Consider the following 19,813-nt stretch of genomic DNA (forward strand, 5'->3'; position numbering starts at 1 on the left):
TTGGTGATAGTGTTAAGGAGTTAGTAGGTACCTCCTTTACTAACCCCGCTAAGGCATGATACTGTGTTAAAACGGCTGTCTGGCTCTATTGTGATATTAACTTTCCCTTGATGAGCGACTGGCTGGAATATAAGGCTGGTAAATGTGATGCTGACGCAATTTGACACGGCCGCGTTCTTATTGTCTGTATGTACGTGTAGTAATGTGAGCTGGTGCTGTCTATATTGGCGGATATTCTGGTATATAAAGTGGACACTTTACGTATTGAAGTCTGTACTGTTAACTAAAGTCTTAGCTACTAGAGGGAAGTTGTCCTTCTGTCTGTTAGCCGCTCTTAGAATCCTAGTTATACCTGTAAGATTAAGCGTTCTAATATCGCCTTTATGTGTTATATGTTACTTATAATTACTGTTTCTTCTAAGAACCTCTACTATAGTTTTAATCTTAATAAGTACTACTTATACTATAAGAAGTATAAGTGTCTCTAGTCGCTTTAGGGTTAGTCTAAATAGTGTACTAAATGCTTATAATACGGCTATATTATGGTAAATTGTAAGGAACGCCTAGTGTGCGCCTTTTGTAAGGGGAACTACGCTGGCTGTTATTATAAGCGTGTGCCCGTGTTGAAGCTTACTAAGGTCGATACCTAGACTGAGCCTACGACTACTAGCGATAGGAAGCCTCTTTTAGCTATGGAGGACCCTGTTGTTATTGAAGAGCCGCCCGCTGCTAGCGACGATAAGCCTGTCGACGGCCTGACCGTAGAAGACCCTGTGGCCGCTAAGAAGACCGCCGGTTATAATAATATCTAGTGTTTAATTTAACACTATACTGACGTTTAGAAAGGCAGGAAGTTTAAGGTTAACGCTTACCCCTCTTATATAGTGAAGGCGGCTAACTATAAGCACCTTTTAGCTAAGTTTGTCTAATAAGATAACGCTAAGACTAGCGCTGTCCTTGCTGCTAACGCTGCCCCTGCTAACGGTGTGATGCCTAAGGATAACGGCGGTAGCTCTACTAATAGCGCTTCTAACTATAATAATCCTCCTAATATTGTTAATAATAGTAAAGGCTCCTCTTTTAGTGCTTTATCTATTAAACCCCCTATTATCTACCTAGCTAACTAGTATAAGATGTTAGACTAGTAATAGACTAAATAGGAAGCTTATTACCTCTATAAGATAGACACTTCTATATAGTAGGAATAGAAGGTTTTTTAGTATAGGGGATATAGATATAAATTGTTTGCTTATTTTTTCCTTACCTGTTATTATTATATAGCTCTATTAAGTATAAGAAGGGACTGTATATTATAGTTACTAGGAATTTAACGAAAAGTCTTTTGTTTTTCTTGTATAAGTACCTTAACACTAAGACTGCTATTACGATATTAAGGACGATGTCTTTTTTCTTTCGCTAGGGGATTGTTGGGCTATGGTTATATGCTTTATAGCACTTCCTGCCCTCTATCGCCGCCGTGCCTATCTTGTATCTTAGCTTCTATATCACTTAATACGCACTAAATCTCTGATAAAGCTTTGTTGCATCGTGTGCTCGTTTCTCCCTTTGTGCCTCTATCGCTTCGCTCTGTACACCACATATATGCTGATTAGCCCATGCCTAGCCCAGGTAATCCTCCCTCGTCTCGTGAGCAATCAGGTCAAACATAGGCTTGGCAGAGAACCAGGCGGTGGCGTGCTGGCCAAGCGTCTCGAACGTCTCTTGCGCCTCCGCGTGGCCGACTTCCTTGAGCGTGGTGCCAGGGTGGGCACACGCGGCCATAGCAATGAGCTGCGAGTGGCAGAGGCTCTCGAGGGTGACGAACCAATAGACAGCAGCCTCGATGGAGGCCCCGGCAGTCAACAGGCCGTGGTTGCGCAGGATGGCAGCCTTTTTGCCGCCGAGGGCTTCGGCGATGACATTGCCCTCGGTGCCACCTAGGACGATGCCGTCGAACTGATCATACAGCGCGATATCGTTGTAGAAGGTGCACGCGTCCTGGGAGATGAATGCTAGCGGCAGCCCGAGACTGGAAAAGGTCCTGGCGTAGAAGGAGTGCGCATGCGCGGCGCAGATGACATCCGGGCGTGCACGATGCACTGTTTTCCCGCGGTCAGTGTCTTGCCTAGCGACCTTGAGCTTCTCAATAACCTCTTCCTACTTCAATTACTTACCGGCAGCGTGGATAAGAAAAGCAGACTGATTGACGAGCTTGCTCGGTCCGTGGTCGATAACTTTGCCCGTGTCGTCGAGACGTACGAGATCGGAGCGCTTAATGAGAGGCCACGAGAGGCCGAGAGGGTTCACCCAGAACGTGTCGGGCTCGACAGGGTCCTGACCGCATGCATCATCGTCAGTCACGATTGTAGGTACTGCAATTTTCATGGGGGCCGACTTACGCGGAGGGTGATGTGGCCAGCGACGCCCTCATTCAGACCATACTTTGCAAAGATACGAAAGGCGGCGGTCAAACGGCCCTTGAGGTACTCGCGTTCTTCGCGCTTGTCGTCGAACTTCAGAGGCTGCGGGAAGCCACCCGCCTCAGAGAAGTCGTAGCGGAATTTCTTCTCCTCGCCCCCTGCCGCCTGATCGTTGTTAATTGAGGGAGTCATGGTGGGTTGTAGCTTTGCGTGCCAGGGGATGATGATGTTTGTGCGGGGTTGCGTTGCCTGAACCTACGAGAGGTATTCCAGCCGCTGGGTTATACAGTAATAATAAGCACTAATCTATTCGTTGAAGGACCTCGGTCACGGCATCTTGAAGGGGAGAATGATCAGTCGGGAAAGCGGGGTCGTTGCCACGGCGTGGGGTCATGGGTTACCGGATAGGAATTTGCTGACCATGAGAGTAACTGCTAGAGACAGTACCAAAATGTAATTGATGCGAGTGCATCGCAGCTATAGTCCCTAAAGAAATTTCTACTGTCAACGTAACTAAGTTGCCCTAAGAGCGCCGCATTGGGTCTCTGTGGGTTTCCGTGTACAAGTCCTGTAAGTTACACCCGCGGCGGCCTTGTAAGGGAAATGAATGCTGCTATGGCTTCGAGATGATTTGTTTCCCGAACGATGCAAGCTGGGAGTACTCTGTAGGAAGAAAAAAGCTTCACATAGGCAGTGTCATTCATTGGAAGCCCTGCATCTCGATTCCGTTGCCAAGTTACATGCGCATGCCGACCCGGTACAAGCCCTCTACCGCTCACCAGTTTGGTGGCAGGGTGTCGATGCCGCCCACAGTTGCCTTTGAGCAACCACGTGGGGTTCAGACAAACCGCGGATGTGCATCCACACTTGCTATAGAAAACAGTGAATTTTGAGCTTAAAAAAACACTTTCGAAGGGTAGACTGAATACAGCTAAGTCAATTAATCACTGGCACATATTAACAGCAACTTGCATGCCAATAACGGTGAAGCCAGCGTGGGATCTTCTCCTGGCGGAGGCATGCTTTCTTCCACGTTTCAGCGGATCTGGTTTCTCGCCCACATGATACTAATCAATGATAAATTGGAGTTTCCTATTAGTGGGGGGATTGTAAGAAGAATGGGAATGTCCGTGACAGGTTATTTGTATGCCGTTAGCCATCAACGAACAAAAATGGCAAGCACAGTTATATTAGACTTAGGTCGGCTGATTTGAGATCAAGCTGCTCTTTTAAAAGTTTCGTGGCTGCTTGGGAAAATAGCCACGTCGATCTTGTGCCGTCGTCGTATGCAGCCATCCACAGAACGAGCGCTGGGCCAAATCAAACGGCCTAATCAGTTGGACTTCAATTGGTGCTAAGAATGGAATTCATGGGCTAACGCTAAAATAGATGGTACCTGTAGCTCTATCTAATTAAGCGAAGAAGAAATACACAGCGTCTCAAATCAGAAGCCACGCCGCTGCGGCACTGGCAACGCTTAGCACTGCAGCACTAACACCTTGCCCGAATCTTGTCGCAGCACCAAGCCTGGCCCATGTCTCGCAGCCCCCGTGGCCTTCATTATACGAATCCGCCCGGTTAATGGCGAAGCTAACGACGGGTCCTGGCGTCGACCTGCACTGGCCGTCCTTTTTCGTCTGGCAGCTCGTTTCGAACCACGGGTCAGCACCCTTTTCCGGGTGGCCCTCGCCAAGCTGTCGGCAATTGGGGAACGCATACGTGTAGAAGACCCACGGCGCATCTTTACCCTCTTTGATTTCAGACGTGTTGGCCTGCGAGTACCAGACGCGGCTATAGTTGGCCTTGGCGTCGTACAGATTCTGATTTTGCAGGAACCAGGCGATGCCGTTGGGTTGCTCAATATCACCATGGCCGTCGTAGATGTTGGACGTCGAATTCTGGAAGCCCGTGCTGTTGCCTTGTGAAAAGATATCACTGACATTGAAGCAAGTGTAAACGACAGGCACCGAGCTGGTGGTCAGGGAAATTGTGTTGCTAATGTCGTTGGCTTTGCAGGAGTCGCCCTGGCTGTCTGCAAATAGCGCAATTGTGAGATTACCATGGCTGCAATGTCGAGACGTGTTAGTGTGAGCGCTTTCAAAAAAAATAAAATACAGCTGACAGAGTTAATAGCCATTGGACCTTACCCGGCTTCTGGCGTTGTAATAGCCTGTGATAGGGTAGTAGCCGCTAGGGCTGGCGCAACAGTGTAAAGTTTCATGATGTTGTGATCCGTCCCTTCTCCCCAAGGAATTGGTGCTAAGTTTGGATCAGGAGATAGAGGGGTCTCCCGGCCAATTTATTCTTTGTCGACAAACTCGCAGCAGGTTGGTGACTTTCGTACAAATGACTGATGATCACTGTCCTTACCGAGTTTGGTGCACAAGCCCAGCGCGACTACGTCATGAGCCTAGGGATGCACGAGCAAGGCTTCAGGCGTGGTCAATCCACGCAAATAGACGAGCGTCCCAGCCCTGCGATCGTCCGTAGTACGCCTTGTATCCATTGTACAGGAGAGGGCGGGCGCCCAGAAAAGCTGCGCTGCCGGCCTTGTATGACGACATCTCACTATTCACATCTACTTGTGGAAATGGCCGATAAGCTTCAGTAAGGTGGAGAAGCTTGGTGTGCTGCAACAACTGATTTACTACAGGAGATCGCCAACCCATTCCAAAGGGCTGGCTAACTAAACTAATCCCAAAAAAAGATGAAGAACGCTTAGCTGCTAGGCCATTTGCCTAAAGTATCTACGCATTAGTACCCAGGACTCTGTGCGGCGCTGAAATCTGCTGTTCGAGTACTTACCGCGGCACGTAAAGATGGGGGCAGGGTGGCCCACGTTTATGCAGATGCCAAGGCACGCATTGCCCTTGTCGTCGCCGTCGGCGTTTTCCTTCAAATAGCAATCCGCTTTGCAGTCAGCCTCTAAAAGTCACCAAGTTAGTCAAAGTCGTTCGTTGCACATTGTATAAGGGTGCCAGGTTATGCCCACGCTTATCATAGCCCCCCGAGGGACCTTGAATGCCGTCCTTGCACTTTTTAATATCATTCTGTCTTGTTGAGAGGTCTGGCGCAGCCATGACCATGACAGTGGCCAGGCTGGCAACGCAAGCAAAAGAGAAGGCCTTCATTATAGACGTGAGAGATGAAGTAGAAAGCAAGTGTGTAAAACCTTGGCCAAGTTCGTCGAGTAAGTATAGCTGACTGTGTATACTTCGTAAGAGTCCCAAACACTTCTGTCAAGTCGAGAAGTGACTTCTATTTGTAGATGTTGCATTTATTCACTGATAAACTGGCGAACCTTGACCCCTCATGTCAGCCTTGCCATTTTTGCGGCGCCTTTGCAAGTATACAAATGCTTACATCAATGCGTCATGATCTGCGAGAATATGGTCAATGTAAGAAGCCACACAGCCTGATCACGCAGCCTAATCACGTAGTTTGGCCGTTTTCCTTGTTGGGCTGGTGCTTGGCTTTGAGGTACAGGCTAGCATTAAGCTTAACGGCGGCCACAGGAAGCCGACGATCGCGCCCCATTTCGCTCTATTGGGCAACAGCCGGGAATAGCGATCAGCGCCTATAGGTCTCAGGCAAGGCTCTCTTCAATACACGCAGTCCGATCCGTTCTCGTTTAATTCAGTTCCAAGAAGTCCCCGTAGCCATTTGTGGTACAATTAAGTCTCCGCGGCTATTGTACTGTCGTTTTTTGCTTGATCACCGCAAGCCAGCCTCGTCACCGTCAGCATCGTGTTCTTTCTTGGTAACTCCGAAGAGTTTATGAAGGACACTGACGTTATAATATGATGAACGTGGTTATTTTTGGAAAGTTATGGACTCAGAAAGGCGTCTTCAGTAGCAAGATCACGATCTACGAGTGATCTGATAGCTGGGAGAGCGCACGACAAGTGATGGCCAGCCAGCCTACGGTAATCGTTCCACTTTAAGAAACAAGTCAGGTAAGAAACTGGCTAAGATGACAAAACTCATAACTCTTAGTCTCCTTGTGGAACTATAAAAAGAATGCGGACCGCCCTGTTTCATAGAGCACATTCTTCATCACACACACAACACAAGTTGCCCGCCGTCATCTTAACTTCTCATCTTCCTATTAATTCTTGCAGATAAGAAACCTCTCACTAAATCACAATGGGCGCCTTCATTGACGGCATTGGTGTTATCAGTGGGGCTCTGGGCATTATTCAGTTCGCCAAAGACAACATTCCGTCAGACCCCCCCGTTGGCGCCGCAATCCGCGTCAAGCTTGGACTTGGCACAAAAGGCGACACTCATGGAATTGTAAGAGCTTCACCGCCCGCGAATTTTTTTGAAATAAATACTAATGAGTAAACAGGAAGGAGACGTTGCTGCCACCTATGCCTGGGATACCAACAACGAGTATCTTGGCAAGTCTGGCGGAGCTTATATCAAGGCTGGTGATATCCACGACTTTACGATTGATCAGGACTCCGGTGGCACTCGCGCTGAGTACGTCGGCGTATCAGCTGCAAAGGATGCAGTCTGCATTTCCTGGATCACGGTGAAGATGCATGATGAAACCGAAGGCGGCGCTTGGACCGGGGACGTTGGATATCAATGCGGACAGCATTGGTACCATCAGTCGGAGAGTGCTGGCTCTATCAAGGAAGGTGGCGATGATTATATTCCTCGATGCACCTGGCTCGATGAAGATCACACCAACGGGAAGCCCAGCGCGGCCATGAAGTTCAAGACAACGGCCTACGGCAAAGAGGTCAAAGACACAGTCGACAAGAAGAAGGGATGTGACTTTACAAAATGGGGAGCCGACAACGGTCCTATTACTGGTATGTGACCTCTCCTTCATCACACTCCTCTTGCCCTATTCTACGTACAGAAAGAGTTGACAAGTTTTTCTCAACAGACAAACCTGGCAAACGCGCCATAAAGCCTCGCCAGGCATGGATGGACGATCATCTGGTCGTATCCAACGTTACTCAGCACTCGACCGAGGAGCTTTGCTCATCCGAGACATCTTGGGGTCCTGATTTTATCGGCAGCGACGGTTACTTCTGCGACATGAGCTCTAAGACTTTGACCCCTCTCTGTTCCAAGCACAATGTGGATGGCTGCATCAATCTCCATGACGACGACAAAGCAATCAGCAAGCGCAGCTCTGTCGCTAAGCGCGTGGTGAATTCGCCCCACAAGTCTTATGGTACAGTAACCCATTGGGATTGATTGATACTGATAGACAAGTCTCTATATATGATTCATTATTATATAGATAATCGCTGCCAAGTAATATTGCTTTTTGCTGTGACGGTCTTCTATGATGTACTTTGAAAGTGTGTAAGGTCTGTTCTAGCGACCCTCAATGCTTCGCAAGCATAGCCTGTTTCGTGGCATCATCCTTCCTTTGCCCTACAATCTTCCTGACAGTCTCGGTTTCCTAGTCGTCCGCGACAGTGGGAGTAAAACTTTCCAATGCCAGCATTCGTAGCAAGGGGTTCTACACAATAGTAGTGTTGGCCATAAGGTGGTACTGTTTGATGGACGACAGCCTAATTCCTTCTGTATTAAGGAACTGTCTAGCCATGAAGGGAGGAAGGAGGGAAGAAGAGAAAGCCGTCTAGGTCCCGCTAGGCAGCGACCAAATAAGGTGGAAGTGTGTCCAGCCCAATCACTGGTGCCTGCAACAGGTAGCTCTCACTTAAACAAGCTAGATCACCATAGAAGCTAGGCATTCAGCGAATAAGTCTGTTCTCGGTGTTCTGAACGGAGACTTGACAGGGTTCTACATTACGGTAGCCCTGTAGCGCGTTGGCTGCACCGCCCGCTGCTAATTTATTCATCTTCCAGCGACGTGCTTCATTGGAATCCTGTTGTGACCCTTCGACAACAGGGTTAAAAACTTCGGAGTTGTTGGCTGACAACACCAAAATAATTTCCGGGTTAGGGGGTTTGTCGGTAATAAAGCGTCCTTAAGCCCCTAGGCATAGATATCGTCACAGAGGTTTTGTAAGAAGAACAAACCCTTCATCTTTAATCTAAGCTGGGGCTGTACTAGAAGCTGGTTGGTAAATATGTCAAGCAGTGATTCAGACATTCGGTGAACGTCTTCTGTGATGGCAGAATGTTTTCGCGTATGTAAGCAAGCAGATCGTCGAAGCCGGGATCCATAGTTGTGTGACATTGAAGAAGCTCTTCAAGACTTTGCTGCATGAGATTGTGTAGGCGGTTCACTCTCACTCTGACGTAGAATATTTTCTCCTACATATCTGCAAACATTGCTTTACTAACCCAATTGTTCAGTGCTTAATCGAAGAGGCTCCATTGCACACCGCTGAATCAAGTGGCTTCTTTGTCATCCGGGCTGATTCTCTGCCTCCCTTTTGCGTCTTTGGTAGACTCCTTCGACATGTCCCCACTCCTCACCAAGGTCATCACCGCTGCGCCTGCCATGTTGAAGTTTTTCTGCCGGTCCAAAAAAATATATTCAGGAGGCAAAGGGAAGTGACGCGTGCTGCTCGGCTAGGTGTGAGAGCCGCAGGAGCACTTTATCGTAAATTCACTCATAGCTTCATTCAAACTTGGGTTCGGTGTCTTCAAACGAAAAGGACGCTATAACGTTAGGTAAGACCGACCAGCAGTTGCTAGGTCGACTTGCGGCTGCAAGTTGTGCTGTGCCTGCAAGCCACGTTTTGGCTGAAACGCCACGTGAAAGCTTGCCGAGGCTCACTGTTATGCTGTGCACAAGATCATTATCTTACTAGGCTGGGCGGGCGGGGGAAACAGTCCGCAGCCGATTAACGTCTATCAGATCTGCCTGAACCCTGACTCAAGCAAGAAAAATAGGTGCCGCTTTTTCCAGTCTAGTAGCTCTCTTGTGGAGCATCATTGCAACCAACCCCCAGAATACTGGGCTCGGAGAATTGGCCTAGGCAGGCAGAAGTCCGGCCCTACCATCAGCGACTCGTGAGCCCAAAGCGGCAATTACAGAGTGGATAAACACAGAGGCGATTTGCCACTAACAAAGCATGGTGGCTCATAAATTGGTACAGGAGGGCCTTGACATGTAGAACCTAGGGCAAGTCCGTCGTTTCCGGGCGGGGTTATCTCCACTGTTGCCCACGAGGCGTCTTCGTCAACCGAGATATTTAGCTGCTCTCCTTTTCGTAACAACGGACTTGGTTACTGCTTTCGCTCTCACGGAGGTGTAGCTGAGCGGAGCAAGTCGACGCCACGTTTCAGTGCAGGAAACAGCCTACCTGATCAGGTCCTTGCCCTGCTCTGAAATCGCAGCTCTAGTTCTGCCGTACTGTCCTAAAAGTTGACTTGTGCATGTGATGAGCGGCGATTTTCTCATGTCCTTTGATTATAAAACGTAATAATGAAGAGCTCACGTTCGACGACTTTCCAGTGGCGCCTTTGTTCCACGTTACTTGCAAGGTGCATTAGGCAGCTGGGACCTATCCAGAACGACCAGCAACCATGGCCCTAAACCTCACCGAGACCCGTGCGCCCAAAATCTTTGCGGTGAATCTCGTGTTCGGTATCTTGACTATACTGATTGTTCTACTGAGGACGTACACTCGTGCAGTAATAGTCAAGAGCTTCGGCTTAGACGATTGGATCATGATTCTAGCCACTGTGAGTGCGAAGAAGAATATGTCGACCTGGTACAAGGCGACCCAAATCATTGGACCTTCTGGTTAACGCTCTATGCATAGATGTTTTATGTTGTTTATACGTTTTGCTCGAGCTACGGTGCTTACTTTGGCACAGGACAGCACATGGCCAATCTCTCACCAGAAAACAGCAAGAACGCGATGATGGTACGTGAGACCTGCGCTGGACAGCGATGACTTCCGTGTCTTTTTAAGAAAACAAAAACTAACTGGTTTTGAACAGTACTGGTGGTTCTGCTACCTTTTTTACATTCTCACTATGATTTGTTCTAAGCTTTCGTTTGCTTGGTTCTTACTTCGAATCACGACCGCGAAAATACATTCCTGGATTATATATGGGGCGTCTATGGTCACTGTTCTTGCAGGCATTGCTTTCTTCTTTGTTACTCTTTTTCAGTGCCGGCCAATCTCGTACTACTGGGATAAGAGCCAATCCGGAAAATGCTTTGAAATGGGTGCCGTCATGGTTGTGGCGTATCTCTACAGCGCCTTCAGCGTCATCACAGATTTTACCTTTGCAGCTCTACCTGGTTTTGTCATCTGGAGCCTCCATATGGCGAAACGAACAAAAATTGCACTTATCATCTTGATAGCAATGGGCTGCATGTGAGTGATTCCCCTACATGGACTTTCCTCGACGCTTGTACTGACGTGTACCTACAGTGCATGCTCTGCAATTATTGTCCGATTGGCATATCTCTCGACTTTGAGAGATCCCGACTTTTTGTGTGAGTACTTCTTCCCCTGATAGGACAGTTGCCAGAAATCTTTCCCAAGCTAACTTGCTGTAGGGGCTACCACCGACGTTGTTATTTGGACTTCAATTGAGATGGGCCTAGCTATAAGTGCGGCAAGTTTGGCAACTTTACGACCCCTTGTCAGAACAATTGGGTGGAAGCTGGGTGTAACGCAGTTGCCAAAGTCGCCAACTCGAACCTTTCATAGCAATGGTGTGACGCCAGCAACGACAACGAGCAATGAGGGACGTCCGCAACCGCCTGACAACAACGTTTACATCATGTCCGGATTCTCGAGAGAGTTGACTTACCCCAAGCTGAACGCAATAGAGAAGTTTGGGACGCGCTCAACTGCCTATACAGAGCTTAGTAAGGGGACAGACTTTATCGTATATAGCCCTCGAACTTAGAGACATAGAAGCTTCCTTATTTTATATTTTATAGCTTGTTTTAAACTAGCTGTTTCTCTTCTTTATAGTATTTAGTTATTAAATATAATTAAAATAACGTGGTTAATAAGCGAGCGGGCCAGATAAGCGAGCGGGCCACTTTACTTAACCTTTCGCCTTTTAACCTTTAATAATTCAACTATAATATAAAAAAACACCTAAAACTAATTAGAATCCTCTTCCTTACTAGTTTCCACATTTATAGTATAAGTGCGTATATTATATCCCGTCTAGCCACACATATTATATTACTAACTGTGTATTTTAACCCTCACTTTATAATAACTATAAGCCTATATTTTGTCCTTCACTTAACTATCTATATTTATCTACTCTTTTAAATCTCTTATATCTTATATAGAAAGAGATCTTTTAGTTTATAGTCTAGTCTTCTTAGCTTACTAGTACTTACTAAGTAGCTTATTTATAGCCTTAAAGGTATACACTTATACGCGTAAAAGAGTAACCTTATATATAATAGCTATTATACCCTTCTTAAAGCTATTAAGTATATTAAGACTTTTAGTTAGAGAGCTATCTAAGTAATTAATAATTTATTTTTTTAGAATTAAAGACTATAAAACCACTTTAGTAGTAGTACTTAGTGTCTAAAAGACTTAAAACCTAGCTAATCTTAGATATAAGTTTAAAGGACTTAGTATTATAAACTTAAATTCTAAGGTAGAAATAACCTTTTTAGGATTAAAAAGGGTAATCTTAGCGCCTTAAAAACCACTTTAGATATTTTCCTTAGTAAAAAACTTATTAAAAGTATTAAAGAATATAGGGAAGAAGTCTTCCTTAGTAATATATATAATACTAGCCTTTATAAGATCCTTAATTTATTACCTATAAGCCTTTTTAAGTAGGCTAAAATAGCTAATATCTAAAGGCTAGCGTATATAGGAAGAATATATAGGTATATAAAGGGTAATAATATTCTTCTCTTAGTAGAAAAGCTTAAATATAGTTAAGTAGTGACTTTTATAGCTATCTAGGACTAGGAGGTAATAACTACCCTTTTTTTAATCTTTTATATATTTATTAAAATACTTAATCTAGTCTATACTAATTTTATTTATTATCTAGCTATTTAAACTTATATTAATATATTAATCTAAGAATAGTTATTTATCTTTATACTAAGATATAAAGTAAATTTAGTCTTTAATTATAATATATAGTAGTACTATTAAGCCTAAAGAATTTACCACCTAAATTATAGTAACCTATTCCCTATTACTAGGCTATACTACTTTTACTTTTCTAACCTAATTAGAGCTTATAATAACTATACCTATTATAATAAAGCCTATTAAAAACCTAGTCTTATTAAAGTTATAAATATTAGACTCTATAATACTATATTTTATAATTATATTCTCTAAGAGTATAAACTAGCTATAAATAATAGTAAGATCTTTATATTTAGCTCTCTAATAGTTATATCTCTATTAAAAACATATTATAAGTTCTAATTATTATTATATAAAGTTTTTCACCTAATATATACTAATATATTATATACTATATTTAATAAGTAGTTTATTTACTATATCTTCTATATTAATATAATAAGAGGGAAGGCCTTATAAATCTAGCTAGAGAATATAATTCACTATAACTCTTTCTTCTAAATTAGTAAGTTTCTTTAAATTAATAGTATAATCTTATTATAATATTCAGCTAGTATATCGCGCTTATATAGTTAAATATAGTATATTATAGATTAAAGTAGCTTACCTATAACTTAATTTAATGTTTTTTTAATAGCTTTAAGGGTAAGAATAATTCTTACTTCTTTTAATATATTTTCTATCTATTATTATTATATAATATATGTGCTAAGATGGAAGTTAGTAAAACACAGTATAATAGCCCGCTCGCTTGTCTGGCCCGCTCGCTTATCAACCACGTTATATATTAATATATAGTAGTAACTAATAGGCTATAGAAATCTCTAATATTTTCACTTTTAAGTTTAAAAATAAGAGCTTAATATAATATATACTATTAATCTTTACTATAAGAGGAAGTAAGTAGAACTAGTATAGTAGGCTTAAGATAACTAGGGCGCTATAAAACTACTAGCTATTAGTCTGCCTCCTTAGAGCTCTTATATTCTACTTCCTTCTTTACTAGGATCTTATAAATAAGGTATTCTTAGATCTAAGTTATAAGGCTAGCTAGTATAAGATCTAACTTATTAAAGGTATTAGTACTAATTATATAGCTATCTTATTATATAATTCCTAATATAACTAGATTATAAGGGCTTTTAGTTATACTAGAATTTAGTTAAAGAAGAAGATATATATTAGCTAAAACTTAGGAGCTAAGACTGTTAAACTAAAAAGTGTTAGTAAGGAGTGAATTTACTATATAGGCTGTTAGAATTAGGAATAGATAGTTAGTTATTATCTAAGCGCCTTATTATATAAGTTTATATATATTATAGTAGGCTATTTAGCCTAGCTAGGGTATATTAAGATTCACTAAGCTAATATTATACCTCCTAGTACCTTACTTTCCCTAATCTAGCCTAACCTAAAATAGTAGAAAGGCTACTAGATTAAAGACCTTATAATAGCTAGCTTTATTAACCGATTACTATATTTCTAAGAGGTTATACTATAAGACTTAATAGCTCTTAAGCCTTAATTCCCCTTAAGCCTTATCTAGAATTATCCTATTTTTTAGTATCTAGAGTATAAGGTATATAACTAGTAGTTATAGTTAAGTATTTAAAAGGCTAAGTAGCCTAGCTAGCTTATAATCCTAATATAGGCTATACTAGTACTAATAGAGTATTTAAAGTTAATTAACGCCTATAATAAGAGCTAAATACTTATAATAGAGATACGCTTTTAGGTAGAGATAATAGGCTAATTAACCTAATTATAAGCCCTCCTATCTAGTAGCCTAACTATCTACTTATAAGTAGCCCTCTCTATAGCTAGGCCTAGTATAGTAACTAGCCTAGTAGTAATAATAGCTATAATAATAAGCCTAGTAATAGGCCTAGTAATAGTTATAGCCCTACTTATAGGCTTAGAAATAACCCTAAAAATAGGCCTAGAAGCTATTATAAAGGAGGCTATATTTATACCTTAATATTATATATATTATATAGTAAAGATAATAGAGGCTTTATAGTAGGAATAGACTGTTAGCCTTAATAGCTAGTTATCTATCTTAGAACTTAATAGATAATAGGGTAATAAGTGGCGAGTAGGGCGCTAGAGTAAGCTATAGTGGTATTCCCTACGCCTTAAGATTATTAAAGAGATCTAATAGCTAGTGTAGATATAGCGAACTAGTAAGAACACTATAATATAAGTAGTTAACTATTACTACTAAAAGGTAGGCTGCTTAATAGATTAACTCTATAAGTAGTTATAGGTAAGCTAAAAGGCTTATATAAAGTAGAAAGTAATATAGTAGCTGTTTTATAATATATTTAATTAAATTGGAATTCTTTTATAGTCTAATAGCTAAGTTATAATAAGGGTGGATATTTATAACCACTAAGCGTATAGACTGGAAGTGGCGCGGCTAGGCCACTAAGCCGCTGAATTAGCCACTACAAGGAGGATGTGGATATATTGTTGTTATTCCTGCTTTTCAGCTAATCACACACGCCTATAACTTATCCCTATACGCCGCCTATTCTGCCTAGCTGAGGAGTGGGCCCTATTTTCTCCCTCCGCCGTCGCTATCGCCCTCGACCCTAGCCGCAGCCGTTCTAACAGACAGAAAAGGACCAATGATCCCGTTACCAATATGCTTTGGTCTTTCCATTTGCAATTGAAAGATTCTCAATCGATAGCCATGATAAACTCTGCTCAAGGGTAATCGTCCCTCATGCTGCGCGCCGGCTTAGACAGCCAGCTTCGCCACATGCAAGTGTAGTCTCCAAATGCAGCTTGCACGCTGGACCGGTTGCGTGAGTCTTTGGTTGCCATGTCTGCCACCTTTCCTAGCTCATCAGTCTTCTATTCCAGCAAAACATCTTTCCAAGGGTATGGCGCCGCACTCTCCAAATCGCTCATAGGCGTCTCGAAATCCCTAGGAGGAGCCCCCCAATCCCTGCAACCCCTCCCGAAAAAGCAGTGGCCATTAAGTTCATCAGTTCGCGCCCTGAAATCTATGGCTCGAATATGTTCCCACGGCGTATCCCAAAACACCTCCCTGTCAGGTACCGTAAAGTCAACGCACAAGGTTGGATACAGAGTCTGGGCCTCTGCGCGGAAGTTTTCCAGTTGCATCTGCGACCCGAAGTCCAGCATGCCTCGCCGGCCGCGCTGGAGCACGATTGCAATAAAGTATAAGGTCCTAAGAGAAGTACCCTGCTGCTCTACGAGCGTGGCGGCTATGGATGCGCGCACCTTCGTTAGAAGGCCTGACAAGTTGTCTCCGCCCTGCGTGGGTAGGTCCAAAACGTAGAACACAGATTTGGGCTGGAAGAGTCCCGACGGCAGCCTCTGGCGCCCGATGTGCACCCAGTTGTACGCCGCGCTGTCACAAGCGCTCGGCGCACTGAACAAGTATGGCGTCAAAGGTAAATGGCCAGCTGCAGATAGATCGATAGAGGCTGCTGAGGTAGTGCTGACGTCGTCTGTGTGCTCATTGCTGGTTTTCGCCCTCATTTTCTGAAACCGAGCGTTTACGAGCCATTTCAGGGGCAAGACGCTGGCAGAAGTAACATGTACGTGTGCTCGCCTGAGGCTTTTCTCAATCATCCACACCTGCTTGCAGAGTATTGTCATCTCGCGATCTTCGATCTTCGGATACAAATTGCCAGACCTCTCACGCACGTCCCCCTCCGATGTACCCTGATGCTGCTGCAGAGACGTGCTAGTGCTGGCGGAAGCTTCGTTTGCTGGTTCCGTATAGAGTTGGGTCGATGAGTCTTTTTGGACTCGTCGTCTCAGCAAAGCAATGAGAGCAGCCGACTGGGAAGCGTATACCCGAGTTGCCAGCACAGCCGAGTCAAACGCAAACTCGCGAGAAAGTTTGGACAATGTATCGCTGATTTCTGAAACCATGGAATCGCAATCTCGAGCTTTGCGCAACGACAGCACATCACTTGCTAGAGTTCGTAGAGCTTTGCGGCTTCGCGTGTCCTGGAGAATTTGACCTTGAAGGCGCAATGATTGACTTCACGTGGCTATTAGACTCAACTCACGCTTCATAAAATAGCGCACATGCAATTTCCACAGGAATCATGCTTCTTACCAGGAGTATGCAGTCAACAGAAGGTTCAATGCATTTGTCTGCCGGTCAAGCAACGCCTCCATGTCCGTTGCGGGTCCGCCATTGAATGCCGTTTTTAATCGCACTAGAAATGTCGGGTCCAATAGCGGTCCATCGTCTTTCGCAAGTCTCTTGCAGTCCTTGTCCAACGTCTCGAGAAGTGGCTCGCAGCAAGTGAGGCACGTGCCCATGTCCGTGGTCAGCTGGTGGTGCTTTTCAGCGGCGCCGGCTTTGACCAAGCCGTCAATTTGATGGAGCGCTGTACGCAGTGCCATAATTTGGAGAAGCAGGCTGTTAAATCGCAAACGTGCCCTGGTATACCGTTTCAATATGTTATTTATATTTTTCGTGATGTCCAAAGTGAGGCCAATCAGCTTCAAGACACTGACCCCTGCATCAACCACGTTGGCTATGTTCATTATGACTGAGTCTTCCGTACTAAATTGAAAATGATGAAGCCACTTCTCCTTCATGGCGGTCAAAAAATATACATATTGGCCCATGCACACGTGACAAAGGCATATTCAGTATCGCATCGTTGGTGAATAATTGCGCAGAATTTGTTTGTTGGGGTTGCATGTGTTGCGTGGCTGTGGCGGCTCAGCCTTGCCGGGGGAAGCTACGCCGTCTGCAGGTCTTAGTGACAGAAGAAATCACAGCCAATAAGATGCCGAGATGTAGACCGCTTGATACAAATGGAAAAACGGCGCTTCTAGTTTCCCAGAATGAGACAAATTAGGTTGGGTGCTCGCACCAGCGCTGTAATCTGCCCCGCCAGTGAAGCCTGAAAAAGTTGTTTACCCCGCTCGGGGTGCAGGCTCGTCCATCAACAATATTCGGGTGAATATGCGGTTCGAGAGGTTCGGCCAACTACCAGCAGAGCTGAGGCATAAAATATGGAAGCTGACGGCTCCATGTACCGCTTTCCGAATCGATTTTAACCTGCTGAAATCTGGAAGGGCGATGACCTGCGCCTTTACAGTTACCAGAGTCGCGCAGCATTTTTGCCTGCAAAGAGGCAAAAGAAGAGATAGAAAAAGAGATGGCGAATGCGGAAACCTTGACAGGAGTCTGCGATGACATGAGACGAGCCGGCTCAACGACGCTATGGAAAATCACGAGTGCACCCGATATAAGACTGCAGCCAGCTCACGACAGTCTATTCAGAGGGATCCCAACTAAAGTGCCATTTGAGGCGCTCGCCTTTGCTTACCCTGCCCCCCTTTGCCAAACTACAGTCGCGATAGCTAACCCTACCCTGAGCCCGTTTAAGACGGGAGACCGATTGAAAGAGGTACCCCGGCAATTATGCGAATATTTCCCGCGTCCGATGGCCGTCACGCTGGTCATCCTGACGGAGATGGAAAATAGGATTGCGGCCTTGGACGAAGCCGAATTTTGCGGCACTTATTGGTTTCTGCGGCGCAAGCCTGAGGCTGAGATTTTAGCCGCTAACATTCCGCTGCTAAACACTGCTACGCTCGAGTTGTCTATGTGTGATTAGATTATCTCTATAGGATGCTATTAGTAGTTATTTTGGAAATGGTATAATATTCAAATACTATCACTACTAATAAATTATCGATGACTTTGGGGGCACGGTCGTTGAAAACGCCATATAATTTTAAAGCGCGCTATTAATAATAGGGGGGCTAAGTTGTAGTAAACCTAAGGGGGCTAGGTCGTAGAGTTTTTAGTAGCTAAAATGTATAAAATAGGAATTAATAAAACGTTAAGTATAGTAGTATAGCTATTATACCCTAGGGTTTAAGCTTAGCTACTACTCTAGTATTACGTCTAGGAATCACCGTCATTCCTGCTTTTCAGCCAATCACACACGCCTATAACTCGACCCTATACGCCGCCTATTCTGCCTAGCTGAGGAGTGGGCCCTATTTTCTCCCTCCGCTATCGCCGTCGCCCTCGACCCTAGCCATAGCCCGCTCTAAGCTATAGCTAATCATAATAACCCAATCCCTCAGGACAGGTCCTAAAATACCCTTTTCGGTTAGGGATAGGTCCTAGAATACCCTTTTCGCTTAGGAATAGGTTATAAAACCGATTTTCTAGCTAGCTATATAGGCATACTAGTAACTAGCTATAGTGTATAGTAGGTCGCTAGTAGGAAGTATAAAGGAGTGAGTGAGCAAGCAGGCTAAAGTAGGCGAGTAAGCTAGTACGGCCTACTAAACTATCAGCTAGTACTATTCTAAATTAGTAAATTATAGAAATACTCTATTATACCTTACTTTATATTCTCTTACTAGATTTATTTTATATAAAACTAGTACGCCTTTCCTATTATAGAGTATATATAAGCTTTAAAGGAACGCCTATTTTGATTTAGTAGAATTAAAGGTATACTATAAAGTAGCTACTAGCTTAGTTATATATAATTAAAATACTACTATATACACCCTTTTACTATATAACTTTAAGGGAGAGGTTATAAAGTAAAGTAGACACCTTTATAAAGTGTTTACTAAATAAAGAAAAGAGAATACTTATACTCTATAAATAGGAAATTATAATAAGAGTCTTATAGCCTTACTATATAGGGTAGCTTAAAAGGGAAAGAAGAAAGAGGGAAGGATACTTAATATAAAATAGCTACATTATTTTAGAACCCCTATACTAGCTATATATAGTAGGAGAACTTAGTAGAGGGTTTTATAATATATATACCTACTATATAGTAAAGGACTAAATATACCTTACCTTATTCTATCTATATTTATCTAAATAGTATAACACTAATTACTAGTAGTAGTATAAGGTAGTAATATCTCTCCCTATAGGAAGCTAGCTAGCTATAAGTAGTTAGTCTTTACCTAAATAACTATAAACCCGCCCTTCTATATGCCCTTTATAGCTTAGCGCTTAAAATAGCTTAGGGCTAAGTGTTATAGTACCTACTAGTTAGGTATAGTATTAATAAGAAAATAAGGGCGACTATTAATACTATTATTACTAAGCTAGACTTACCTAATCCTATATAACTCCCACCTAGGATAGATAGGTCTCTAGCCTACCTAATCCTTACTATCCTATAAGGAGGTATATACTAATACTGCCTGTTTAAGTCCTTTAGCGAGGATATACTACTATAGTATTTAAGGAAGGAGTATCTATTATAAGCGACTAAGAGCTAAGATAACACTAAAAAGGATATACTATTTTAGACTTAGATTACTAGTAATATATAATAAGTATAGCGGGTTAAGGTGCCGCTATTAGCTACTAGCCCCTAGACTATTACGCCCCTAACCCTACTATCTAAAGCT

The 19,813-nt window shown here is 43.5% G+C and overlaps 6 protein-coding genes across 7 annotated transcripts; 2 read left to right on the plus strand and 4 right to left on the minus strand.

The window, feature by feature from the left end:
• Nucleotides 1–1,620: 1,620 nt before the first annotated feature.
• On the minus strand, nt 1,621–2,843 carry LMH87_010641 (uncharacterized protein; the record flags this gene model as incomplete). 2 transcript variants are annotated; one of them, XM_056197827.1, is made up of 6 exons in its annotated part: nt 1,621–2,041; nt 2,101–2,125; nt 2,175–2,334; nt 2,400–2,585; nt 2,680–2,696; nt 2,822–2,843. In XM_056197827.1, 6 exons carry the CDS (start codon nt 2,841–2,843, stop codon nt 1,621–1,623), a joined length of 831 nt encoding a protein of 276 aa, XP_056054838.1. The 2 variants fall into 2 exon arrangements, with proteins under 2 accessions (XP_056054838.1, XP_056054839.1); XM_056197828.1 differs by lacking the exon at nt 2,101–2,125 and having other exon boundaries at nt 1,621–2,099.
• A 1,016-nt stretch (nt 2,844–3,859) lies between these two features.
• LMH87_010642 (uncharacterized protein) lies at nt 3,860–4,641 on the minus strand (the record flags this gene model as incomplete). Its single annotated transcript, XM_056197829.1, has 2 exons — nt 3,860–4,484; nt 4,568–4,641. The coding sequence occupies 2 exons, from the start codon at nt 4,639–4,641 to the stop codon at nt 3,860–3,862; spliced, it is 699 nt and encodes a 232-aa protein (XP_056054840.1).
• Nucleotides 4,642–5,138: 497 nt separating this feature from the next.
• Nucleotides 5,139–5,551, minus strand: LMH87_010643 (uncharacterized protein; the record flags this gene model as incomplete). The annotated part of the gene is made up of 3 exons (XM_056197831.1): nt 5,139–5,158; nt 5,226–5,345; nt 5,413–5,551. The coding sequence occupies 3 exons, from the start codon at nt 5,549–5,551 to the stop codon at nt 5,139–5,141; spliced, it is 279 nt and encodes a 92-aa protein (XP_056054841.1).
• A 1,015-nt stretch (nt 5,552–6,566) lies between these two features.
• Nucleotides 6,567–7,637, plus strand: LMH87_010644 (uncharacterized protein; the record flags this gene model as incomplete). The annotated part of the gene is made up of 3 exons (XM_056197832.1): nt 6,567–6,716; nt 6,772–7,243; nt 7,321–7,637. The coding sequence occupies 3 exons, from the start codon at nt 6,567–6,569 to the stop codon at nt 7,635–7,637; spliced, it is 939 nt and encodes a 312-aa protein (XP_056054842.1).
• Nucleotides 7,638–9,890: 2,253 nt separating this feature from the next.
• LMH87_010645 (uncharacterized protein) lies at nt 9,891–11,234 on the plus strand (the record flags this gene model as incomplete). The annotated part of the gene is made up of 5 exons (XM_056197833.1): nt 9,891–10,049; nt 10,130–10,234; nt 10,311–10,693; nt 10,751–10,815; nt 10,879–11,234. 5 exons carry the CDS (start codon nt 9,891–9,893, stop codon nt 11,232–11,234), a joined length of 1,068 nt encoding a protein of 355 aa, XP_056054843.1.
• A 3,918-nt stretch (nt 11,235–15,152) lies between these two features.
• Nucleotides 15,153–16,926, minus strand: LMH87_010646 (uncharacterized protein; the record flags this gene model as incomplete). Its single annotated transcript, XM_056197834.1, has 6 exons — nt 15,153–15,247; nt 15,310–16,021; nt 16,108–16,185; nt 16,244–16,433; nt 16,512–16,841; nt 16,919–16,926. 6 exons carry the CDS (start codon nt 16,924–16,926, stop codon nt 15,153–15,155), a joined length of 1,413 nt encoding a protein of 470 aa, XP_056054844.1.
• Between the last annotated feature and the right edge of the window lie 2,887 nt (nt 16,927–19,813).

Source organism: Akanthomyces muscarius, chromosome 5 (assembly GCF_028009165.1).
Source record: "Akanthomyces muscarius strain Ve6 chromosome 5, whole genome shotgun sequence".
In the NCBI taxonomy this organism is placed as follows: Eukaryota; Fungi; Ascomycota; class Sordariomycetes; order Hypocreales; family Cordycipitaceae; genus Akanthomyces; species Akanthomyces muscarius.